The sequence below is a fragment of the Cinclus cinclus genome, chromosome 8 (assembly GCF_963662255.1).
Source record: "Cinclus cinclus chromosome 8, bCinCin1.1, whole genome shotgun sequence".
Taxonomy (NCBI): Eukaryota; Metazoa; Chordata; class Aves; order Passeriformes; family Cinclidae; genus Cinclus; species Cinclus cinclus.
The window spans coordinates 7,350,115-7,374,983 of record NC_085053.1 but is presented as its reverse complement, the minus strand read 5'-3'; the positions used below and the strand labels follow the sequence as shown (position 1 = coordinate 7,374,983).

The 24,869-nt window shown below is 42.3% G+C and overlaps 1 protein-coding gene, 2 long non-coding RNA genes and 7 other non-coding genes across 11 annotated transcripts; 9 read left to right on the top strand and 1 right to left on the bottom strand.

Annotated features, from left to right (window-relative positions):
- Positions 1-72: 72 nt before the first annotated feature.
- On the top strand, positions 73-6,026 carry LOC134046852 (uncharacterized). Of its 2 annotated transcripts, XR_009933385.1 has the most exons (12): positions 73-120; positions 1,242-1,288; positions 1,777-1,816; positions 2,108-2,158; positions 2,542-2,567; positions 2,957-3,049; positions 3,616-3,640; positions 4,079-4,123; positions 4,800-4,845; positions 5,487-5,516; positions 5,716-5,750; positions 5,909-6,026. It is a non-coding gene; the product is annotated as an uncharacterized LOC134046852 (long non-coding RNA). The 2 variants fall into 2 exon arrangements; XR_009933386.1 differs by lacking the exon at positions 1,242-1,288.
- Positions 828-906, top strand: LOC134047056 (small nucleolar RNA SNORD74). Its single transcript, XR_009933406.1, has one exon. It is a non-coding gene; the product is annotated as a small nucleolar RNA SNORD74 (small nucleolar RNA).
- On the top strand, positions 1,644-1,710 carry LOC134047061 (small nucleolar RNA SNORD75). The gene has a single exon (XR_009933411.1). It is a non-coding gene; the product is annotated as a small nucleolar RNA SNORD75 (small nucleolar RNA).
- LOC134047046 (small nucleolar RNA SNORD24) lies at positions 1,932-2,013 on the top strand. Its single transcript, XR_009933397.1, has one exon. It is a non-coding gene; the product is annotated as a small nucleolar RNA SNORD24 (small nucleolar RNA).
- Positions 2,381-2,461, top strand: LOC134047057 (small nucleolar RNA snR60/Z15/Z230/Z193/J17). The gene has a single exon (XR_009933407.1). It is a non-coding gene; the product is annotated as a small nucleolar RNA snR60/Z15/Z230/Z193/J17 (small nucleolar RNA).
- Positions 2,625-2,710, top strand: LOC134047058 (small nucleolar RNA snR60/Z15/Z230/Z193/J17). Its single transcript, XR_009933408.1, has one exon. It is a non-coding gene; the product is annotated as a small nucleolar RNA snR60/Z15/Z230/Z193/J17 (small nucleolar RNA).
- Positions 4,662-4,737, top strand: LOC134047047 (small nucleolar RNA SNORD79). The gene has a single exon (XR_009933398.1). It is a non-coding gene; the product is annotated as a small nucleolar RNA SNORD79 (small nucleolar RNA).
- Positions 5,565-5,639, top strand: LOC134047054 (small nucleolar RNA SNORD47). The gene has a single exon (XR_009933404.1). It is a non-coding gene; the product is annotated as a small nucleolar RNA SNORD47 (small nucleolar RNA).
- Positions 6,027-6,792: 766 nt separating the features above from the next.
- Positions 6,793-8,308, bottom strand: HEBP2 (heme binding protein 2). Its single transcript, XM_062497541.1, has 4 exons — positions 8,195-8,308; positions 7,963-8,098; positions 7,686-7,851; positions 6,793-7,123 (listed from the first exon to the last, which is right to left on the bottom strand). Exons 1-4 carry the CDS (start codon positions 8,267-8,269, stop codon positions 6,949-6,951), a joined length of 552 nt encoding a protein of 183 aa, XP_062353525.1. The 5' UTR covers positions 8,270-8,308; the 3' UTR covers positions 6,793-6,948.
- A 5,370-nt stretch (positions 8,309-13,678) lies between these two features.
- On the top strand, positions 13,679-24,236 carry LOC134046785 (uncharacterized). Its single transcript, XR_009933381.1, has 6 exons — positions 13,679-14,035; positions 17,459-17,763; positions 17,938-18,006; positions 20,414-20,578; positions 20,662-20,740; positions 22,394-24,236. It is a non-coding gene; the product is annotated as an uncharacterized LOC134046785 (long non-coding RNA).
- Positions 24,237-24,869: the final 633 nt, after the last annotated feature.

Sequence of the window (24,869 nt, the reverse complement as noted above, 5' to 3'; positions counted from 1 at the left end):
CCTGTTGGGCGGGGCCTAGTTAGCAACACGTGACATGCCCTATATAATGGACCGGCGTGGGCCCTTCTTCCTTTTCCGGCTCTGCTTTGTAGAGGACTTGGTGTCGATGCGGCCCCGCCGGTGAGTGGGGAGCGATTCCACGCTCGGAGTGCGGTGGTACCGCTCTGGGGGACGGCCTGGGGACCTCACGGGTGCGGGTCGGTCACCGATGGAAGGTGGTGAGGGAGGATTGAAGTGGATTGTGCGGCCGGGCCTGGGCCGCGGCCTAGACCGCCGGGGGCTCTGCCTCATGGCGGCCTTGGGGATGTATAAGGGGGATCCTGTAGAGCCTCACGTGAGTTTAGGATAGTTCAGATAATACCTCAGGCGTTGAGTTACGGGGTCCTTGCCTACCAGCCTGTGTCGCTTTAGATGTGGTCGTGGGCTATGTCCCGCTGTAATACAAGCAATGTGTAAGCGTGCGCCCGCTGTAAGCAAAAGCGGTAGATCTCTGTTTTTTGTGGGTTTGAGATTTTTTTTTTTAAACTGCACTGAGCTTTAAGGAGCTTGTTTTTGCAGTTAAATAAAAAACGTTGTGCGAAAAGCAGTAATAGCATTATGGCAGGATTAAGGATCCCTGCACAGCTGGGATGTGCAGGCAGTGTAGAAGGGTTAAGGACGGGCTTCACAGCCCCAAGGCTGCTAGGATTTGAGAAGCTGGACAGTGCTCTCAGGAGCGTGTGGTGACTCTTGGCGTTAGTCCTGTACAAGTCTAAGAGTTGGGCTCTGTGGTCCTTGTAAGTCCTAACTCAGCACACTTAAAGGGAGATGGCTCACTTCACTTCCGTATGCTCTGCACATGATGAAAACTATGTTGGTAGGGACATCTGAGACTGTGATGAATGCCAACATATCTGAGCTGGGCATGGAATACTTTTGATAGCCTATCTGGGATGGCTAAGATCACCACTGGGCCTTTCTGAGCAGCCGAAGTTTATGGCTGCCTGGCTGCCCTGGTGATAATATACAGAATTGATGCTGTAGAAAGAAAACCAAGTAGTTTAGTGATCACATCCTGCTTAAAATACATAATGGCAATTATTTTTGTGGCCTTGATTCTTCAAAGAGCTGAAATTTAGATTGTATCACGGGAAAACTTAAAACTCATGTATTTTAGATGTTCCTTGGATTTTTCTAAGTAATATTTGTGAACGTTGCATGTTTTTGGAAGATGAAAAGTTGATATGCTTTCTTGTTTTTAGTTCAACATGCATCAGGTGCACTCTTCCTTCCTGTGGCTTCAGTACAGGTAAACGTTTATTCTGAAATACCGAGTTAAAGTTAACAAATGTTGGATTTGTATACACCAACTAGACTGGAGTACTGTTATAATTCAGGCATTGCCTCTAGTGTCTTAGACAGGCCTCACTTTTCTGCTGGGAAAAGTCACCTGTTTATTTGTCCTGGAGAATGTTTATGAGGCTCCTGTTTATGAATTGCTACTCATACTGAACCCGACTGTGAGAGTACCCCCAGATTCCTTTTTTCCCTTCCCTTACTGCTGTTCATTTCTTTGCAGCAATAAATAATGTTTTGGGAAAGCTGTCTGGAGTGTGTTGTAGAAAATGGGCAACTGTAGGGAATTGATGTTGAGTAAATCTCAAAGCCTGTGATGGTTTTTGTATAAGAGTAGTGGTCAGAAGTGATTTCTGAAAACTCAATGCTGAGGCTTTCTAATGTGATTGCCAGAGAAGCTCCCTAATTCTGCAAACATACAATGCTTTTTGTTTCTTTCAGATTTGCTGCCAAATGGGGAGACTTGGAGTTTCTGCCCAAGGTAAAAAAAACATTATTGTTGAAAATTAAATATAAAATGGTGCTTAATGTTTGTCTAGACAGCATCTTCTGCTCTGATATCAGAAATAATTTCTTGAGCAAAGCTAGCCCTCTGGTGCCACAGTGATGACATTTATTTGCTACTCTTGACCAAGAGAGTGATGAGCACTTTTACCACCATAACAGTTTTCTGAGGCACAGCAACTTAAAAATTCCCCTCGATGCTTTAACTGCTGAATATACTGTTTAAAAGTTGTTGTTTTTTTTGTTTTTTTTTTTTTTTTACTTCTAGGATTTGAATCCTGCACTTCAGATAAATGCAGAAGGAACATCACCTAAGAAAGTAAGAAATATGTATTTATTAATGCAGTCAGGTTTGTGGATTCTTCCACAGAGCTGTTAAAACACTGCAGTAAAAAGGAGGGGTTTTATGATTAATTATCCACTAAGACCAGAAACAACTTATATTTCCTAGTATTTAAACTCTTAAGTGTTTCTTTTTATTTTAGGGAAAACTTTTCGAAGTAATCACAAGAGGTGATAGCTTGTTACTGTGATTCCAAAGCAGATGCAGTGATGATGGCATAGTTCAGCAGAATATCCTGTGATGATAACTTCTGTTTTTCGCCCCTATCTGATGCATCTGCCTCTCGTGGTCTCCCAGTAGGAGCTTTGGCTTTGGGTGCGAAGGCTGAAGGGATCTGATATTGTTTTCTGTTGTTGCAGGCACTGGGAGGTTAACCTGTTACAAAGTAAGTACTGCATTGCTGATATATGTTGAAACTGATTTTATATCCCTGCTGTGAGGAAAGGCTGCTGTGATGACTGCATAGTTCAGCAGATAACCTGTGGTGATCACAATTACTGTCTTTCGCCTCCTATCTGATGCAGCCTCCTGTAGATCAGGCTATTTCAAACAAATCATGTGGGAAGCTGAAGGTGAAACACTTTTGCTCCATGAAAGTGTTTTACAAATTTATCTTAAGAGACTAGTAAGTGGCTTAAATGTAACATAATTTGATAACATGAATAGAAAGATTAAGAGTAGGATGTGATTTTGATGTAAAGCACAAAATACGGCAGAATAAGGTTACTCGGGTGTTAGTGCTCCAGGTTGTAAAAGTCTTTTGTTGCTTTACAGGCTGCCCTGGACAGAGGAGCCCCATGCCTCTTGCATGAGAAACTATTTCAGCTGTTACTGATGTTGGTGAAGACAAGGTTTCCCTAATTAGAGGTAATAAACACTTATTTTTTAGGTGCGTGCTGCTTTTGCCTGTGCTGCATGTGACAGTTTGCTTTCAGAGATGCTTACAAATTTATTTTGTTCTTAGAAGTGTGAGACAAAGGTTGGTACCATAAGTGTGCCTTTAGCTCCCTGTATTTCAGAGTAAGAGTATGAAATAATTGTGGTGTTAATGATCTAGCATTTTCCTGTTAAGACTAAATGGTGAATGCAGTGTTAATGTGAATTTAGTGTTCAAAGTGGTTGTCCTTAACATGCACAACTGGGTTACATAAAGCTCACATCACTGAACTCTGCAGTTGCAAGGTTTGCTCCTTCGTGCACTCTGGAGTTGAGGGATGAGCATCTCAGTGTTGAAGAGTGCTGGGAAATGGCTTTACAACCTGCCTTCAGAAGGGGATGGGAGTGTTGCAGCCTGCTGTAAATGATGTTGAATCAGGTCTCTGATCCCCATGAGGATAAAACTGACTAAACTCTGATACAGTATTCTGCTTGAACTGTTCTTAAAGCTCTAACTTCCTGCTGGACCCTGCCTAATAGCAGTTTTTTCTTTGCAGGCTTGCAGATGTTTCTCATTGTGAGGTAAATACTTGTTTGAACTGCATATTGTGATTTCAACATTGGCACATAAGTTAGGTATTTAATTGCTTGTCAGCCAGGGGAAAAAGGGCAAGGGGGCCCATTGGCTGTGGCTTGCATCTCAGCCAAAACAGGAGGATGTTTTAAAGGGGAACCGCTGGCTGGAGCCCAGTCTTGATAGGTTGGCGTGTGCTAAACTTTGTCACTGTGAGCTCCAGAATTTGCTCTGATGGTGCTATTTAAGTATTTGCCCTCTTGCCCAGCCTTACAGCAGGGCTGCACAGGGGCTGACAGTGTGAGCTGCCTGTGTGATGAGATGTGACTGCCTTGACTTCAATCATGGAGGTCTGTAATTAGCTCTATCTGACTGCAGGCACCTGATTTGGATTGCTTCTTTCTGTACTTGTTTCTGCACTGTCCTAATGGCTTGTTTTCTTCCAGGTGTGGAACTGAGAAGTGATGCACCTGGTAGTGCTGCTAGCAAAAGTAAGTTGCTGACATGTGTGAGTGGTCAGAACTGTGTGATACAGAAAATGAGGAAGTTACTAAATGCTGGCCTTTTGCAGCTGCAGTATTAAGCAGGGTTCTTGATGATTTTATGCCTTTTCCAGGTAAATACTAGCAGCTTGCAGGATTCAATCACTCAAGGTGATGGATCTCTCCATCCTGAAATTGACTACTTTCTGTGACTAAGAAGAAATAGTGGTGGGCATTAAAAATATAACTGCTGTGGACTACTTGAATTCCTACTTCATAAGAAAATCCCTGTGCTGCCAGGTTGGCACATGTTCCAGGCTGAGCAAATGCAGTGCAATGACCTACTATTAAACTTTGTGCTATTTAAATTTAGTCGATTCTTTCAGGCAGTAGCACTCATCTTGAATGCTTATGTGGTAAATTGTCTATCTTGATGGCTAGACCAGAGCTTTTATGATTATGTTAATGAACATGTGGTTGGGACTAAGGTCAGATCCCCCCTTTAAAGGACAAACAGGAGATACAACGTGAAGCTGCTCTTGGCATGTACTGTTTGTGATGAATTCTGAGCAATGGGAATCTCTCTGAAAGAGGCTGAGGAGAACTCTTGTGCTGAAACAGTACCCACAATCACACTCTCAAACCACTGCCAAAAGCATGTTAGTATAATTTCACTTCTTTACAGGGTGAAGCTTGCATGGAGTTTAAGAAACAAGATGGATGTGTATGAGGTAAGTGTAGAATGAATGGAGTTTAATAATTCCTAGAATATTGTCTTTGTGTTGAATGGTTAAGTAGTGGTACCTAAAGTTAGTCTTATAACTGATTTGTCCTCCCTTTATTGTATCTGGCTGTTCTGTGGGCACTACTGTAACACAGCACTCTGGAATTAAAGTAAAAAAACCTTCTGGTGTGGCTGTCACTTCTCAGCAGTTGTTACTACTAGTCTTTGTATTGACTACACAAATTTGCCTGAAGTTCTAGATTGGTGTAGAAACTTATTTTCAAACAAACTGGAACACTCCAAACACTTTCAAAAATAGAAGCCATCTTGAAAACCTATGGGACTTGTATTTTAGGTATTTAAAATTATGCAATACAGCATTGTTGGGAGAGACAGTATCACAGAGCAAAGTAGTAGCTTATTACTTTCCCTGATTCTTCCAATGTTAGTAATTCTGTATTTCCAGTTAAGATAGGATTTGTAAGCTTTGTGTATGTATCCTGTTTGGGTGTTGTAAGTTAAACTTGTAAGATGCCAGCTAAAAGTCATTTTCCTTTTACGTAAGTTTGGTGAATAGAAATTCGTGGGTAAATAAACTTTGTCAATAGTGCTGATGTCTGTTATTCTGAAAGTATTTCTCTTCCTCAGGAAGGGACTGTGCTGTCTGCAGCTCACTGGGTAAGTCCACACAGATGAACTGTGTTAAAAGCTTCTGGAAATACTTGTAGCCACTGATGAAATTGATTCTGCCAAATGAGTTACTGTGATATCACCCTTTCCGTTCCTTTTCTTTCTGAGGTTACAAAGCTGTTGTTTAGCTTTTTAGCAGTTGTGCTGCCCTGTATGCTAACTATGCTTTCTTGATTTTGATGTACAGGCAACTCTGAAACTAGTGTATGAAGAATTGAGAAGGTGAGTGTAACTGCTGTAATGTATTTGTTGGAACAAGTGATGAAACCTTAGCTTGAACTCTCTCACTGAACAGAGATGAAATTCTAAGGTCTGAGATGTTTCCATCAAGTGCATTGTGCTGGTTTGTTAGCTTATAATGGTTATTATTTCTTAATTAGGTGGAAGATTGCTGATGAATGGGTTATACTTGCATGAACAGCCTTAAAGATGTGTGTTTATGCCATTGGTAATGTTTGCCTGATGCTGGTTGGAGCCAATAAAAATGTGCAAACTCTACCTGGTGTTGTGATTCCTTTCTGGCTGGAAGAACTTGATGTGAAACACCTCCAGGCTGCTGTACTAAGATTTAAAATTCTTGATTTAGAGCATGGACTAAAGTAGGTTAGATGCTGGTCCTTCCAAGTGTCCTAAGTGAGGTGTCAAATACTGCTGGGGGTGCAGGTGACCATATTTAGACAAAACTAAATAACTTAAGGACTATTTCAAGTGTTTAATGTGAGAGCTAAACTTAATACTTCTAAATTGGCTACTAAAATGATAGTCCACCAGTAATCCTAGTATTATGTGTTCAGGTGCAGATCTTCTCAGAATAAGTGCATGGCTTGGACTTGGTAACCCTTTTCCAAGGGTTCTGGATTTAAGCAACACAACATTTAGCCCTTACAAGGGGAAGAAGTAAAGTTGGTGAGGTGGGAGATTTTGATAATACTTATTAACAACAGTTGCTGTTGGTAAGTGCCTTAGGCCTGCTAAGATGTTACTGCTTTCTCCTTAATGGAAACTTCTCTGAAGAATTCATTTAAATTCCTCCCTGGTCTAAAGGATGATGTCAGTACAACAACAGCCAGCTTATGAAAGAAAAATAGGAAGAACTCCTTTCCATAACACTTCAACTAGGGCTGTAGCTCTTCTAGTGAGAAGTAAAGCTACATACTTCATCAGGATTATTTTCAGATTATTAGTGTTGCTAAGAATGTTTCAATAAGAGGAGTAAGTTTGTTTCCTGCCCACTCCACCTGGTGTCATCTTGAATTACATTTTGAAGTGTTTTTATCTGGAGCAGTACTTCATCCTAGAGAAAATTAATGCAGGCATTGTGTCCACATGCGAGTTAAATCTTGCCTGCACTAAAAAGACAATAATGAGGTCTGTTTTTATCTAGAGCTGATTAGTAGCCTCTTAATACTCTTCCATCATGTTACTTTTTAAAATACCACACTTCGTTATGCCTGTTAAAGAGCTTGAAGGGACTGTCATAGCCTGCAGTATAGAAGAAGTCTTCGTGGAATGGTTGGCCTCTGTTCCTTAAGGTTCTGGCCAAGGCGTTGGCTTCCTCTTCATATTTCTCTGGAGAAGCAAATCCACCAAAGGACCTGGTAAAAATGAAAGGGAGATTTTTATTGGTTCAAGCCCCTGGCTTTATTTTCACAGGCAGAAACTTTAGATTTGCAAAGCAAGTTTGAGCACTTGTGCTGCAGTATGTAGTTAGTAGATTGTCCATGCAGAATTAGCAATTAAGCAGCAGGGGTAGTTACGCTGTTTTCAAAGGTAATAGTTAAAAACAAGTGAGGACCCAAGTAAAAACTGCCTTGTGTGTGTTGTGGCAGTTTAGGAGTACTAATAAAAAAGGGTTCTGGGAGAATGGTTTAGAGGTTCTGTGAAACCAATGGTCTTTTCTGGAGGCTGCATTTCTATGGCACTCAATGCAATTTTCAAGTGTCTTCTAAAACCAGTGTCTCACAACTTGGTCACTTGTTTGGGTGTCTTACCACGAAGTCATTAGATTTCCTAAGGGTTGGGTTTTAGCAATTAAAGCTCTGAACAGCAGGGTCTGTCCACACTTTTATCATTTGTTACAGAAATGTAGCCCACACATAAATGAGGGCAGCTCCTGACCTGGACCCATCTGATGTCAGCTGTGCTGGTTTTGCTTACCGGACAAAGAGAGCTGCTGCCTTCCTGTCCTCAATGAACACATCTGAGTCAGTGGGCTGGGGGGGGCAGTCCTGGTGTTCAAATGGCACAAAGAAGGAGATCTTGAAGTCTGTGCAGCCTGATTTTACAAGGCAGGTCACTGGCACAGTCATATCAATCTTCACTTCTAGAGGAAAGGAAAACCAGGTGTCTAAACTGCATCTCCCCTCTCTAATGTTCATTGTTTGTGTTGATTAGCTACTTGTAATTCTTTCCATTAAAAACCAGCCTGTCCTACCTTTTTCATTCTTTCCCTGGATGTAGTGAAAGAGTTTCCAGAAGCCCTGGCGCATTGCTTCCTTCTGGGTTTCTCCCCTAATGACTGTGCTGACCCACTTTGCTGTCTCATACTGACGCAGTTCATAGTCCTTTGCCTGAAAGGTAGGGAAAGTCACAGTAACCATGAGATGGGTGTTGATGAATTAGTAGCTACTTTTTCTAAATCAGCATACAAGTATTGTTGCAGTTACCATTGCCTCTATGGAGCTCCAGCGAGGGGACTGCAGGTCCATGGACAGAAATGTTTGCTTGAAGGACTTGATCATCTTGCCAGAGCTGGAAGGCAGGTATAGTTCATTGGCATCTCTTAAATTAATACAGCACTAGAACTTTACAGTTGTTGCCGAAATGGTGGGAGGCCTGGAAAAAAAGGCTGAAAGCTATTTAGCCCTGCAGGAACAGAGCACCAGGACCAGGAAGCTACCTCTACTGGAGGAAGTGTTCTTTCAGGATATGCTGCCCTTGCTTCTACATGACAAAAAGGTATTTCCTGACAACAAAGTGAGATTGTGCAAGTAGGGGTTTTGTGGAAATATGTAAGTTGAAAGGACTTCAGTCTGTTTGCTCCTGGGTGAAACAGCAGGAGTGGTGTGGTGGATGATCTGGTGTTGACTGTGCCCTTAACTTTATTTGGCCTGTCATGATAGCTGATGATTTTCTTAAAGGCTTTTAGCCTGTGGATAAATGAGATTTTCTGCATTTCTGAATGAGTAACTTTTCCTCCATACCCTTCACATGGGAGGAAGAAAGGTGAAAACTTAAAACAGCTGTCCCAAACAAAGTAAGTAAAATTATTCAAAATTGCTGTTGAAATAATCAGATCTGGTTAAATGCTGAGATTTTAGTGGCCTCTCTATATATGACTAGTGTTTTTAACCAGGCAGACTGTAGTGCATGACCTGCATTCTGACAGTCTCTACCCTCTGTTACGTTACATTGTCCTTTGCACGTCCTGTTGCAAAGAGCACATAACTCAGTGATTATCTGGATTCTTAGGTCATTGAATGTTGTATTCTCAGACTACAACTTAATTACTTGTTTCTTGAGTAACAACATGAGTTTTGTAAAGTCAGTTGCCTTGTACTAAACTACTTTCTTGGCTGTTCTGTCTTGCAATATCTGGACTACTGTTGAATTCTATTAATCCCTTTCTGTTCCCTGCCTAGAGGTTGCTGTGAAGAGTTCTTGGGATCTGAGGTTGAGAAGTTTTTGTTAAACTGCACCAAAGAAAACCCTGGTGATACTGGGTTCCTTTAGAGTCTGTAAAATATATATGTGGAGCCACTTAAACGTTGAGGTTTTTCCAGCAGCTCCTTCAGTTGTCGCTGAAGGTCAGAATCAAACGGCTGGATACAGCTGCCAGTAGTAAAGGCAGGTGCTGTTCCCTTTCCTGTCCCAGCCTGAAGGTATGTCAAGCAGACCTGACTGAAATGATGGTCACCAGAGACTGCTGCACAGTTGTACTCTGTTAATAGACTTTATCCATGATGTTTACAAATCAACAATGCATCATAAAGCAGGAATCCATATAATTAGAAGCAAATATAAGCAATTACACTGAAGATTCCTACAATTGCCATTTCAAAGACAAAGATGCTGCTTAACACCTGTATTAGCCACTGCAGAGCTGGTTTCTCTTTACTTAAAAATTCCAGCTGATTACCTTTCCTTAACTACTGGCTAGACCTCACAGCTCTGAATTTTGTAACTTTATGGCCAGTACTGCCAGTGCCTGAATGTTAGAAATATGTTTTTTAATTATGTAAAACAATGCTTTGGGATGGGAGAGAAAAACAGAAGAATCTTCCAGATACAGTTGAATTTTCTTAGATGTACAGAAAAGCTGAACTTTGAAATGTCTTATCTATTCATATAAATAATCTATAGAGTATTTAGATTTTTTTCTGCAGCTGTGGTTACATTACTAGCACAATTAAGTTACTTACAATTTCAGCTGTCCTTGTCCTTCTAGCTGTTGCAGTGTGTCCTGTGGAGGCTGCACATCCTCATAAGATGCTGCATGTCAATGTTTATTTCAGTTTGAGCAAGCTCCTCCCATGCCTCAACCCTACTGGAGGGGGCTACTATTATGAAAACTAGAAGGCTGGAGCCTTGTCCTGCTCTGGGTCTCATTGGAGAGCCCCCACACAAATGCCAAAAGCCCCACCTACTACCCACAAGGCAACACTGGGACTAATGTGTGATCTGGCTCCATAAACAGTTCTGCACCCTTGTGTAACTTCCCCTGTTTGCCATGGCTGTGTGCCCACTCACGACAGGGTCAGTGGCAGGTTTTGTGCTTTGGGAGAAAGGATTTCGCATTAATAACATCTCTTCCTCCCTACCCTACTTGGATTATGGGAGAGTGGTGCTGTACAGAAATGCCAACTTTTCCTTTTTACCACAGGGGTAAAGGGTAGGTAGAAATCTGGCTGCAGACTCTGCTGAGACCATCCTCATGAGATTTTTGCTGGCATGTTATGAAAGACAGACAGTGTTCTCTGATGGCTGGCTGTTCTGAGCAGCATTTGAGGTTAATCAGCCCTCTTAGCCCTTGGATATCTGCACAAAGGGGTTATACAAAGCTATTGTGAAATCCTGTCCTGCTTATAATACACACAGTGAAGCTGGGCTCTTCATTTAGCCAGCTGCAGCTCCAGACATAGTTTGGTACCAGCACAATAGAGCAGATTAAACTGCACAGTTTGTATTCTGAGAGCACCTCTCAGTTTGTCATGGTTTGTGCAAATTCCTTGTAGCCAAATTCAGCTGAGCTCTCGGGGACATTTGACATCAATAGTTGGGAATGGCTTTTAACAGGAAACCCACTTTGCTTGCTGGGAACTTCATCAGGATGCTATGTGATATGCTTCTGTTCTGAAAAGGGAAACAAAACCGTGCCAAATAGCAATTGTGAATTTATCTATAAAGCCACAAATCTCTCCAGAGCCACAGAAGAGGGTGATGTACAGTCATTTGCTACTGGAGTTTATTTGAACAGGCTGAGGCCTGAAATGTGTAACCTGTTCTCTGCATGCTTTGTGCTTTTTATTTTTTAGGGTAGAATACTTCTCCATTTTACCTGTGGTATGGTTGGATCAAGCAGGAACATCAGGAGGGTGCTTGCAGGAGCAGAAGCTGCTTGGTCTTTGTTTGGGAGCTACAGGCATGCAAAGGCATGGGCTGGTGTAAGGTGAGCTGTCACCTTACCCTGTCACCCCAGGGATGGAAGTGTTTTTGAACACCTTCAGAGTGGAAAAGGCCATATGAAAAACCATCAGCAACAATATTTTGGCAAATCTCCACAAATTTACCCCAATGGTGAGCACTGAGAAGTATCACCTTGGAAGGGGGGCAATAACTGTAGATAAAGACAAGCCCATAGTGGATTCTCATTTGGGTTCTGAAACAGAGAAGCCCAGAACAAACCCCCACTGAGTTTGTGTATGTCCAGCTGATGTCCCTGACAAAGAGTTGACTGTTCCTGGTGGAGCACCCCCAGGCTGGAGAACAATCCTCAGTGTTTTTCCAAGAGGTTGTTTTCCAGCACTCTTGTTTTTACACATAAACACTGAGAGAACATGTCAACAGCTGCATGAAACAGTAAGGCAGGCATGGGGGCATGTACTCTGTTTATATATATTCCAAAACTTAGAGAACAGGGATGGGATTATGGTGCAAGCTGACACAGTCTCACTAGTACCTCCAAATAGAGGAAAATCCAAGCACACAGCAGCCATTAAGTCTCAAAGACACTGTGACTTTTGACTTCTGTGTAATGTCATAAATATGCATCTGGGACTTGGCTGGCATTTTCTAGAATGACTAACAAAGCAATATTTTTCTGTTCCTTTGCCTGAAGGAGCAGAGATGAGGGCACAAGCAGACTAAAGCATGTGATTTGTACCTTAATTTTACTGTCCTTATCTGTGCTGGAACATTGCAATGAGCTGATACTTAAATAATAACTTTGATTGGACAAGGACAAGCCTGTGATATGATCACTTGTGATTTCCACTTTTCTGCTCTGTAACAAGACCTTAAGCAACATTCTCCCTGGCAAAACTGCTTCCATCTGCTCTGTGGCAGCATTACAACTGCTGCTGTCACATGGATGAAGTTGTGTTGTAAGTTACCTTTACCCCTAGAGGCAAGCACAAACTGTTTGCACAAGCAGGAATCTTTTCCACTGACCTAATTGTGTCAGGACTGAAGGAACCCAGGAAAAAAGTGTGTTGTTAGAGTGGGGTTAATGATAACTCTGAGTCATGTTCTTGTAGCTGAGAAGTTTGTAGTGAAATATGAAGAATGGGGTGTGAGGGACAGATGGGGATGTGTGGCCACTCACATGTTTTATCAGTGGATTCAACCCAAAGCTCTAGGCAGTTTTGCACTGCTGCCTAAGCTTGTCAGAAAATCTTTGACAGTGATTTTAATTTAAAAGAACTTAGTCTCTTCACATAAATGGCCTTTTCTTTTGTAAACATACCCTCATTTTATGGTGCAGAAACCTCACTTCACAGCAAAGGAGTTGACCATGTGATGCTACTGTAGTTACTGCCCAGGGTAGCAGAAGTCCTTATATGTTGTTAAATGAACTGTGGTTTACTGCAAATTCATCTCCCAAAAGAAGATTAATTATCTCCTTGCTCTAAAGAAAGCCATTTTATTTTTTTCTAAAGAAGCAGTTTGATATATATGATAGTACTGTTCCAAGGAGGTTCCTTATTATCCTTAGAAATTGTGAAAAGGAAATCTGTGCCATGACTGCAATGAGGTGGTATTTAGACCTTATGCTCTGACCTACACCTTTTATATCAGTGGGGGAATTTGTTACTATTGGATTTACCTTCAGCCAAGAATCATGTGCTTTCTGGAAATGTCTATGTGGATTTAGTCCACGTTTTTGCCTGATTTCAGCTAGTTTGTTACAAGTGACTTGTCAAACTACTGCATTTTCCTGCTTACTCAGTGTTACCTAAATCTTGCTGAACGAGTGGTTCTGTGCTCACTTCATCAGAGGATGCATGGAACTGGCTTCCCTTGACCAAAAGGCTTCCTACACCCAACACCACTCCAGAGCACTCCTGACTTGGCATTTTCCAAGATTTCTCTGCTGAAGCTCACATTTTGAAACCATTCCAGGTTTGGGGCATTAGTCCTAAATGAATCCTTGCTTCCAGCTGCCATGAAAAACATTCCAAGACCTTCCTGTCTTTTGTACATGGAGCCCAGAGAGCTATCCCAGCTTTATATATTGCTTTATTCACTGGGTTATTTCTACAACAAGGCTTATTTTTAATGTGGCTCTCTTCTGGGTTCTAGCTAGAAACTGAACTCCACAAGTAATTGACTCAGCAAGCTTTAGTCAGTGAAAGAAGTTACCTAGATCCACAGAAACTTCCAGTCCTCTCTGAGTGCTGGGAGAAAACAAATTCATCTCCCCCTGCAAATTCTTCCACATTCTGTTATTGACAGATTCTTCTCAGAAGCAACATGAAAAAAGTAAAGTTTTTATCTTCAATATTAGAATGTCTCATTAAGGGAAAAAGGTAACAGTGCTTGCTAGAAAAAAAGTCTTGGCACAAATTTATTGCATTGCTGGTTTTGCTTTTTTAAATTGTTTATGAGAGACTTAAGCCTAAACTGTGACAGAATACAACTTATTTGCAAACATAGCTCTGAAGAGGCAACAGCTGTCTGGGCAGAAACAGTGGGCTCTAAATTTTCTTTCTTTGATCCTCCTTCCCAGAGTTTTAAAGTGATCTTTTCCTTCTCTTTTTCTTTACCTGCTTTGCCTCCCTCCCTCCTTCTCATTCTCAGCCTACTCTAGTCTATATGCTGCATGGAGTGAGACCACCTGGCAGCTCCTCTGCCAAGGACCTGGGTGAAGCTCCTGACTCTGCTGAATGGTGTGAGCAGCATCACATGTCTGGAAAAGACCCTGATATGCACGAATTGCTCTAGAGAGCTCAGGATTCACCTATGTAGTCTCAGGAACCTGAGAACATGTCCAGATATGATGGAAACAGGTGAGGAGAGTAGGGATTAATATGTTATAGGAAATATTTTCCTTAAAATAATATTTTCCACTTCCAAAAAGGCATGAAGAGGTAAGTGGAACTGAGGGTTTATCTCCTAAGCTTCTTCCTCATCTTACTGGCGTGAACTCTCCCATCTTCTAACAGTGGGAATATTGGTAGTGCATGTGGGGGTTTGTTAGGCACTTCTGTTCTTTAGATGATGTGAGTAAGACCTTCAGAGATGGGTTCTTCAAGAACCTGGTCTCTCTCCCTGTCCCCAGAATGAACCAATACCACAGTCTGCAGCAGATGGCACTGTTGGCTGTGTTCAGAGGTGAGCTTTATTTGAAGAGTAGCATCCCTGGTACTCTCCTGGTTGCCAGTGGTCACTTTGGCTCTAGTGCACCGTGATAGTTCTTTGCATTTCCAGGGACATAAATTATACTATGCTCTTGTTGACTGCTAATTGGAAAGCATCTTAACATCTTAAAAATTAACACCTTGACGTGTTAAAACATCTTTTATGCAGCAGAGACAGCAACCTGAATCAGAGAATCACAGAATGGTTTGTGTTGGAAGAGACTTTAAAGAGCTTATAATTCCAACTCCCTGGGAGGGTCTGTCTTTCTAAGACAGTTAAGAAAATGCTAAATTAGGAAAATCCTCCAGGTTATGCTTAACTCTAGAACAGTTGAACTGGCAAGTTTTCAGGTAGAAACAGCAACAGCAAATTTAATAAGTTTGAAAAGAAAATTCAATATCCAAGAAGTCAGCATGTATTTTGATTTTTGCACATTTAGATTTAGAGCAGAGGAAATGTAGGTAAGTAGGTAGGTAGATACATAGATAATGACATCACATCATCTCCCCAGATGATGTACTTCTGAATACCAGCCAGCCATGACGGTATTTAACAGAATTTTAGTTAAGCTCCTTCAGCAAGTCAGTTACTTGAATTATGGAGTTCTTATTAAATAATATGAATCCACCTTCACCATAATTTTATTAGTTGCATTCCTCCCATAGGTTAGCAATGACTGCCCTGAAACAGGGCACCTGTAGTGTGTGATAGTGGGGGAGAGGGACAGGGGCAGTGAGGGGAGTCAGAAACAGTGACCAGATGTGGGAAGACAGTCCTAATCCTGAACTGAGGAGGTGATTGGCTGGATCAACTCTAAAATTTCTCAAAACATCTCTGAACTACTGTAAGATATCAAACATCTTTAGACATCTATAAACTACTGTGTACATCTTCTAAATGGCTCTAAAATCTTTTAATCAGCTCTGAAGCGCTGTAGGTAACTCTGTTTCTCAAACGAGGCAATTGTATCAAATCAGATGTAATTTACACGACTCTAAGCCATCTCTAAACCACTCTGAAACCCTTCTAATCAGTTCTAGACTGCCATTGAATTATATTAAACATCTCAAACACTTTATGCCCACCTTTAAAGTACCTTTACACTTCCTGAAACAGTTCTAAAGATCTGAAAAGTAGCTCCAAATTCCTCCAGAACTCCTCAGAGGAACACTAAGTAGTTCTGAGGAGCTGTAATATCCATTTTGTAGAGTGCTTGAGTCCTCTAAACTTCTCTAGCATCTTTCCATACCTCTTCTAGGAAGCATTTTTCTGATCATATCTAGAACTCCTCTACATTGATTTGAAGATCTGTGAATTTCCTCTGTGCCTTTTAAACTCCTCTAAGGACCTCTAATCCTCCTTAAATATGCTGTGAGGTGCTCTGAACTCCTCTAGAATTTCCTCAGAAAATCCTCTAAACAACACTTACTACCACAATACTTAAATTAGCAGTAAAATGCCTCAAAATAGATCTCAAGGCCTTCTCAGTTTCCTTGCTACTGCTGTAGAACACTTCTGTATGTCTGGAATTCCTGCTTAGAGAGAGTGCTAAAACTCTTCTGAGTTCACCACTGTGAACTGCTTTAAGGCGATCTAAACGTCCTATAAAATGTTCTAAACAGCCCTAAAGTCCTGTGAAATGTGCCAGAATTCTTGTAGAGCACTAAACTCCTTTAGCTATTCTAAACCACTTCTCAAGGAGCTCCCCTGAACGCATCTAAAGCTGCTCTACAGTTGCTCTAAGCAGCACTAATATGCATTTAAATGTATCTAAAATGCCTCTAAATCTCCACTGTACAACTCTCAACTCCTCCAGGCAGCTTTAGCATTCTTCTGAAGAGCTCGAAACAGCTCTAAAACCCTTTTATGCTGATTTGTGGCTCCTACAGAGTTCTAAGTAGCTCTAAACATCTCCAGACTACTTTCCTGTGCTGTCAACACCATGATGTAGCAGTAAAATGGCATTAAAATACTCAGGAAGTCGAGGGCTTCCTCTGAATGGCTCTGTAGAGAACTGAATTGTCTGTGAACTTCAGAAATAACATTGGTGCTTTGGGGAGGTAGAAGAGTTTGCAAGAGCTGTAGTTAAGGAGCCTGGAGAAAGAGAAATTGGGAATGGAAGAGTGTAGATGAAGGAGATTTCTGGAAGAACAACATGACCCTCTAAGAAAAAGGAAATATATGTACTTTGTAAGGAGCTGCTAATAAGGGCAAAACCCAGAGAGTGATTTCTGCATGCAAACAGCCCACGGTGAGCATATTTTGGAGTGGAGGAGGAATACCACAGCCCCAGACTGCTGTGGTTATTATGTGAATACATGAAACATGTGCTCCTGGATCACACAACAGGGGATTGTTCTCTGCAGGCACTGGGTGCTCTCAAAACATGCTCTAATGGAAGATCTGAAAGTGCACGCTGAAGACAATTTTTAAAAATATTTTTTGGAAGTTTATTGCTATGAATCTGTTCAGGTCAGTAACTTGTGTTGTGAGATGCTGGTAGTCCACTGGTCAATCTGGTGGGAGCAGATTTGAATCCTGGACCATATGCAGTTCTAGTGGGATGGGGAGGATTGTGCTGTGCATGACTGCCATGGAGCCCACAATTCACAATGGACATGGTACACATCTGGTAAAACCACATGTTGGGCTTCATGCAAGGAGTAGCCTTGCTTCTTTGCCTTTCTCACGCAGGGACATGGATCTGTCTGTGTGTCCCAGAGCAGGGACGCAGCACTGTTATTGGGAGTGCTTCCAGCACCTCAGCAGGGCTGGGAGGACAACTTTCAGTGAGATATTGGAAGAGGCTTCTCTGTGTGAGGGTGGGGAGGCCCTGGCACAGGCTGTGCCCAGGGAAGCTGTGTCTGCCCAATCCTGGAAATGTCCACAGCCAGGGTGGATAGGGCTTGGTGCAAGCTGGGCTAGTGGAAAGTATCCCTGCCCATGGCAGGGGGTGGCGCTGGGTGACTGTTTAAGGTCCTTTCCAGCCCAAATCATTCCAAGATTTTGTTTGTCTCCATCCTGTTATTTATTAATATTTAAAGTTTCACTGATGTATTTTTATCTCGAAGTTTGCAGATAACGATGGATGACCCAAACCAGCCTCATCTCTTGCACAAAGCATGGGCAGGAGGAGCCCATGGGGGTCCTGGCTGTGCCGGGGGGCCTTGGGGGCAGAGGATGGTCTGGGCAAGAGCAGGCTGCGTGGAGATGGGGCTGGACATGGGGATGAAGAGGAGGACGGTGTGCTGGGCTGGGCTGGGGAAGGCTGGGCTGCCCAGGGCTGGCTGTGCAGTGGTCAGCTGTCGCTGCTGTCGCCGCCCCTGTCCCGGCTCCTGGCCGTGCCCACAGCGCCGCTGGAGCAGCGGGGATCGAGGTGAGCCGGGCCGAGCCCCCCCTGCTCCCTCTCCATCCTTTCCCTTAGGAATGGCTCTGCAGAGCCACTTTCCCTGCCCGGAGGGCTCGGCTTGCACAGCCCGCGGCGTTCTCAGCCTTTCACGGGGCATCTGAACAGAGATGTAATCCCTTTTACACTTTTTTCTTCAAACAGCTCAATGAGACCCCAAAAGAAGTTAAAGGGTCTTGTAGCTGCTGCCATCACTCCAATGACTTCGGATGGGTGAGCTGTCAACGCTGCACTGATTGCTGTTTCCTTCCACCCCTATTTTCCCTCTTTCTTATTTGGGACTGATCTGTGTTATTTACTTATTTTAAAATCAGATCTCTGATTGGACTGGGGGAACTATTAAATTGGTCCCACTATTAACAGGACCTGAGTCAAATCCCCCTGTCTCTTCTTCCTTCTGATGCCAGCAAGTACTGTGGCTCGAGGTTTGGAGGGTTTGGATCGGTCTCATACCTCCTTTTCTGTTGCTTTGTAGATGCAAATTAAATTGTAGGACAATATCATATCATATAGTAAGTCAATGTTTATCACAGTAAACCAAAAAATGTAGTAAATCAATGTGTAGAGCATTGCAGTGTTTTTTACATTTGTTAAGGAAAATTTCAGTCTTAGTTGCGAAGAGCTCTCAAGAGTTAGAAAATAATTGTCAGAATCTGAAGGCCCTTTAGACTTCTCTCTACCTTTAGCTAAATCATGCATACAGTCATCTGTGTATGAGTGCTTTGAATTAGTCTAAACTTGGAGAAAATACTGCAAGGACAGCACAGTTCTGAAAATAAAATGAAATTGAAACTTGAAATTCAGCTTTCTTCAGAGGGGGGGTGACAAACAGAAGCCTCTTCACTGCATTTTGATGTTGCAAGACCAAGTTGTTTGGAGTCAGCAGAGAGCCCTGAGCTCTTGTGGGGGATGTGTCAGGATCTCTACGTACTTTTGAGAGAGACAGTGGAGATTTGCTAATGCTGATCTCCAAAGGTGAACTTGACTTTTAAGTGCTGAAAAACATGGCTCCGTCCCAGTAAGGGAACTCATTCCATTGTAGTCACTGCTTTGATTTTTGCTTTAAAGCATACTTATTTCTGATTTATTTTTTATTATGACTCAAGTTTATTACAACATGGCATTTAAAGAATGACCTGAGCCCTCTGCCCAGATTCCATGGTCCTGCGAAGGCATCTGTGGAATTTTGGGTGTTGTGTAAAACCTATCAAGGCATCAGAATTTACTTCCAGACCATAGGTTTGGTCTGTATTTCTGACAAATGAAAACAACAGTCAAATATTATACCCTAGTAAACAAAATGAGTTTTACTTGCATAGAAGAAAGCCCAGGAATTCTCTTTCCCCTCTTTCCCAGGGGAGTTCTGTTGCTCTCCTCATCCTTTAATGAGAGAGAGAGGTCAAAGTCACATGCAGCAGATGCCATTCCACTCTCTGTATCCAGCAGTTATAACCATCCAGCAGTTTAACTGTTTGCTAGCACTTGCACAAATAACTTTGTGCTCTCAAGAGGGCTTGTGTTTCCTGCAAATGAGGAAAATATTTTAGTGTCTCCTGTTCTCTTGTATCACCCCAAAAAGTTCGTTGCTGTGACAAGCCTGCAGCGATTCCCAATAAAAGTTTGAACAGCAAACTACTTGTCAGGAGGAAGAGAAACTGCAAGAAGCAACTCAAGGCTAACCCTAAACCTAACACTAACCCTAATGGGGTGGGCCTAGCCCAAGTGCTAACCTTAACCCTAAACTAACTAACCCCTAATACTGCCCATAACCCTAACACTAAAGCTATACTCTTAACCTAATCCAGTAGCATATGGAATTTTTGTAGGAAAAACCCAGTACGGACTGCAGGCAACTTGGATAGAGAAGGTGGCACTTTTCCACAGGAAACAAAAGTCAACAACCCACTTTGCAGATGTCATTTTGGAGGGCACGTTTGGCACTCCGATGGCAGCCATGTTTGGAGGAGGGGGCAGCTTTGGTCTGGGAGAAATCCTTGACCTTCATTAGAATTCAGTGTGGATCTGCAGCTCTGTATCCAATTGCAGCTTTATTCTCCCTTTTTTGTATCTTTCCTAGCCTTGTACCCCTCACTGCTGCCTTTCTCTTGGTGCTGGGTCAGAGGATGTGCAGTGGAGGAGGTCTTTTAAGGGAGAAGGAAAATAAGGGGAAATAAACTCGCGTGAAGGATCACAGCTTTCAGATCCATAACCTTTATATCCATGTCTTCTATGCATATAAAGGAAGAGACCAGTAATGGGGTTGATGAACTGTAACGTGAACTTAGCAGGAGCAGACAAGTAGTCAAAGCTGCTGTTGTGAGGTTGAACTCTTCTGGTAGGTTTGCGGTGAAATTGGTTTAGAAAGTAAAGGTATATTTGATTTCCTTTACTCTTCCCAGCCTCCCCTTAAATCATTGATGTCTTAATTTCAATTTCTTAATAAAATGCTAAGGTACATCCCTCCTGAAAGCCTTGCAAGTACAACACAAGTCACATGTTACTTACGTTTACAAATGTGTTTTCTTTCTTCTACCCCCGCTTGTCACTGTCAGCATTTTCTCCATGTTCCTGCTCATCAGGTCAACACAGGCTCAACTCTTTTTTTTTTTTTTTTTTTTAGGTTCTTGTCCTGTCACTGTCTGGGCTGAAGCAAATAATTTTGGCAGCCTGGTAGCTCACCGTCACTGAAACTTCCCCTAAATCTTCTGAATTTGTTTTTTTGTGCGGATTGGACCACAAGATCATTCATGTAGGAGCACTGAATCTGCCAGAGTGCCAAGAGCTGGTGTGTATATGATATTTTTCACTCTGTGTGTGATAAGTAGAAGCAGATATATCCTCAGATACTTTCCACTCTGTCTTTTGTAGGCAAGACACGCAGCAGCCATAGGTGCTGGTGGCATTGCTGTCATAGCCCCCTTCTTCATCAAACCCACAACTCACAAAGGTGAGTAAATGTGATTGCTGAGGCCTTTTTATTGCCCTCCCAACCTTCATTATAGTTAAAGGATTAATGCCACATACTTTCTTTGGAAAATATTCTGATTATAATGTTTGCACAACTGTAATGGAAAAGCAAAACCTGCAAAAAGCATTTTTTAAAGATGAGAGATAGCAGAATTGTCCTAGTAAAAAATGGGAAGGATATCTTTTGGGATGTATTTTGTTAGCCTTTTGTAAAAAGAATAATTGCTTTTGGAAATAATAGTCTAGTTAACTAGTCTGTGTTCTGAATGGATAGTTTGGTGTTCATGCTTGATCTGAGCCACACTAGGAAGCAACTGGTTCCATGCTGACCCTTGCTGGGCGCTGACCAAGTTGAGCAATACACAGTTGAGCTGTACACAGGTGTGGCTCCTGTTTCTGAGGTGATCAGGTTTGATTCTGTCTTTATAAGGTTACCTCAAAACTTGCAAACTGAGTATTTCGTCCTTAAGATCCTGACAGTCACATAAGAGAACCGTATGAAGTGGAGATTTTTAGAGGAAATACTAGAAATTGTCTGAATGAATTATGAATGGAAATGTTCGTATGAAAGCACCAGAAGAACCCAGAGTAACTTGCCAGAATGTTTGACAGCTAGTTAACAGCCAGGACACAGTCAGTGGCAATCAGACTGTACTCACAGAGGAACAGCACAAAAGTCAGCAGAAACCTCGCTGACAGTAGGATGGCAATGAGGGTTCAACACTGCTTTTTGCCATTCTTCTTCATTCTGTGTCAATGAGAAAATGCCTAAGATCTATGAAGCTGTGACTGGTTTATCCTTGTTCTTATCCTGACTCTTTCTGTGGGTTGGTTTTTCTGTTAGCTTTTTTCCTTCCATTTCCAAAAGCTTATTTCCACCTTTATTCCTGCAGTAATTTTTCTGAAATGGTGGTGCCCAACTAGAATAGCTCTGACACTTCTCTCCTGCCTTCTAATACTTCTCTCCTGCCTTGCTGTAATTAAACAGGAATTTTTTTGAAGGCTGTACAAAGCCAAAACAAAATAAAATTGAATGATTTCTAGAAACAAAATCAAGTTTAAATATAAGAAGCTATTAAAACCAACAGAGTGGTTTAGGGAGACTGAAAAAAATCAGGACGTGTTTAGATTAAATTATATCAGACATTTAATGAAGAGAACTGTTTATTGTGGGTTTGCTGTACCTATGCAAGCCCCCATGAATCTTGCCAAGCTTTAGAACCTGGTTGTATCTCTTGGGTTCAAAGTCAGAGGAATTGCATTATTTTTTAGCCTCATAGAAAAAAAGGTGAACACTAAATATCCAGAGGTACATAAGAAGTTGTGAGCTATGGGCAAAGATCGGGATGTCACTACTCCCAAGGCTTGGCTCTGTGTGAGTCTGCATCAGGGGATGCTTACAAATGAATAAAGGTAGTAAATAGGTATAATTTTTACTGCAGTGTTGGTCCTGTCTGCAAGCACAGTTACCTCTTTTCAATTACCCAGTTCTCACTTCCAAGAAATGCTTGAAGCCTGGCTGATACTAAATTACACAGAAAATCTGTACTGCTGCTTTTTTGGACACCTGTATTGAGGCTGCTTTGAGGGAAAGTGGTCTGCAAATGTCCTGACTTTGCTTTTGTCTGCCCAGGTTTTGGTGTTGCACAGACCAAAGCTATAATGACTTTGGTTTCTGGCATTCCCATGGGACCTCCACGGCTTCCGCTTGTCGATGCCTCCAGTGAGTTCATTGTCAAGGCCAAAGCCAAGCTGGACAGCATTGTGTGGCCTAATGGTGACTGATCATAGAGTCATGGAATCATCAAGGTTGAGAAAGACCTCTAAAATCATCAGGTCCAACTATTAACCTGACACTCCTGAGTCCACCACTAAGCCATATTACCAAGTTCCACATGTATGATGTTGTTCACTTCCATGTTGATCTGGAGGTTTCTTTTTTGGGATTCTCTGACATATGGCACATCCCCAACATGATGGGCAGGATTTCTTTCAGGGAACTGGCAGTGTGCCCAAGCCCCTTCCTGTTATGGCTGACTTTGCTGGGACACATGTGGCCTGACATTTTACACTGCTCCCCTGGAACTCTGCATGTTCCAGGACTGACCGGGCTTGTTTAATAAAATAATAGCACATTTTTCCCCAGTTAGAGGAGAGGGCTGATGACTTTTGCCTAGAAAGGAGGAAGAACCATCTCTACCCCCTCTCAGCTGGATGGTGTTTTGTCATCTCCATGAGGACACTACATTGTGGGTTTAAAAAACTGTGATACCATCAGGTTGCTCAGGCTGGTATCTGTTCATCAAAGTCACTGGGATATTGTCTGTGCATGTAAAATCCTGCTTCTGTCTGATCTGTTTTTATACACCTTAATGCAAAATTAAAAAAAGAAATCCCTTTTGTAACAGCAAGCTCTGGATCACTAATTAGCAGGTATTTCTCAATTTTTTTTTCCTTAGGACAGAAATAAAGCTGATTGAGCTGTACACCTCCATGTGGCAGTGCAGAATGCTATAATGCAGGTTAGGAAGGCATAGAGTCATAGAAACAGAATGGTTTGGGATGGAAGGGACCTTAAAATCATCCCATTCCATCCCCTGCCCTGGGCAGGGATGCTTTGCACTGTCCCAGGTTGCTCCAAGCCCCATCCAACCTGGCCTTGGACACTTCAGGGATGGGGCAGCCACAGCTTCTCTGGGCACCTTGTGTTAGGGCCTCATTACCCTCACAAGGAAGAACTTCTTCCTAATATCCCATCTGACTCTGCCCTCTGGCAATGGGAAGCCATTCCCTGCCTCCTGTCACTCCAGGCCTTGTCCCAAGTCCCTCTCCAGCTCTCTTAGAGCCCCTTTAGGCACTGGAAGGGGCTCTAAGGTCTTACCTGAGCCTTTTCTTCTCCAGGCTGAACACCCCCAGATCTCATAGCTTTTTCTCCAGAGCAGAGGGGCTCCAGCCTTTAGAGCATCCTCGAGGCCCTTTCTGGACTTGCTCCTGAAAGGGTTAAAAGCATTGTGCCTAGGCACACTAGGGCAAGAATAAGAGACATGGTAACCAACATAGAAGCTAGCAAATATTTACCCACAAGCTAAAGACACGGCATGGAACGAGGCAAGAAATAGAGAACAAAAGTTGCATAGAATGAAGGACAAAGCTTGCTAAAACCAGTAAGGAAATCGCTGAAGCAGCAAACAAGGGGCTGTGCATGGCTAGAGGAGAAAGTTGAAAAGGGCAGGGCGAGGAAGACGTCCAGCCTTCATCACAGGAGCACCGAGGAAGACGCGGAGCCTTCCTCAGTGCCACCACCAGGGTGCACTGAGCCTGCGCTTGGCCTGTTTTAATGCTGCATTCTACTAAAGTTTGTATAACCATACCTTTCCTATGGAAAACGATGAATGTGCATGAGCACAACCACAGGTTGTAATTTGCTTTGTGCCTGGCTGTGAGCTGTTAGAAGGAGCGCTGAATAAAGCAAACACACACTTTTTGGATTGTGTCTCTGTGAAAAATGAGGTTCACTTTCCTGGTAAATTTAATAAAAAGATGACAGGAGACAGAGTATAAAGCAAAGGGTTAATACGGTCGGGTGCTTGGTATTCAGCCAAAAGCACGCCTGCTGTTTTGGAGACACTCCTGAACTACATCAGCCTGTTGCATATTCATAGACTCTCATGCATTATTCAAAAACATTCCTTTGAGGTTCCCCCAACCTGCCCCATCCATCCTGTAAATCAACACTTTTTTTATTTCTCCTTGTGGCTCTGTCCTGTCACATACTCCCTGATAATGGGCGATGAATAAATTTCTTCCTGGGGTTCTGTTGTGTGGTCACTGCCATCTTCATCCAGATAGGATAATCCAAGAAAGTGAAGAATTTCCTGATTATCATTTACTATTCTGAGTTAGTTACATGAACAAAAGCTTTTTACATTACTTTGCTATAGTGCAAGAAAAATATATATTTCTCAAACTACTAAGTTTTGTTAATAGCAGAACTAAAAGAAGCAATTCATACAGCAAAGTTTTCCAACATTATACATATAGCATTCTAATATTTGTGAAAAGTGCATACAATATGTACTTATAATAGTCTTGGAAGTGTCTTGGCCCAG

Excerpts from the sequence above, each read along its gene's own strand:
- HEBP2 (XM_062497541.1), bottom strand. The coding sequence starts at position 8,269 with ATGATCAAGTCCTTCAAGCAAACATTTCTGTCCATGGACCTGCAGTCC. Across the intron at positions 8,099-8,194 it reads GGAGCTCCATAGAGGCAATG|GCAAAGGACTATGAACTGCG; the intron begins GTAACTGCAACA and ends CCTACCTTTCAG. Across the intron at positions 7,124-7,685 it reads GCAGCAGCTCTCTTTGTCCG|GTCCTTTGGTGGATTTGCTT; the intron begins GTAAGCAAAACC and ends CATTTTTACCAG.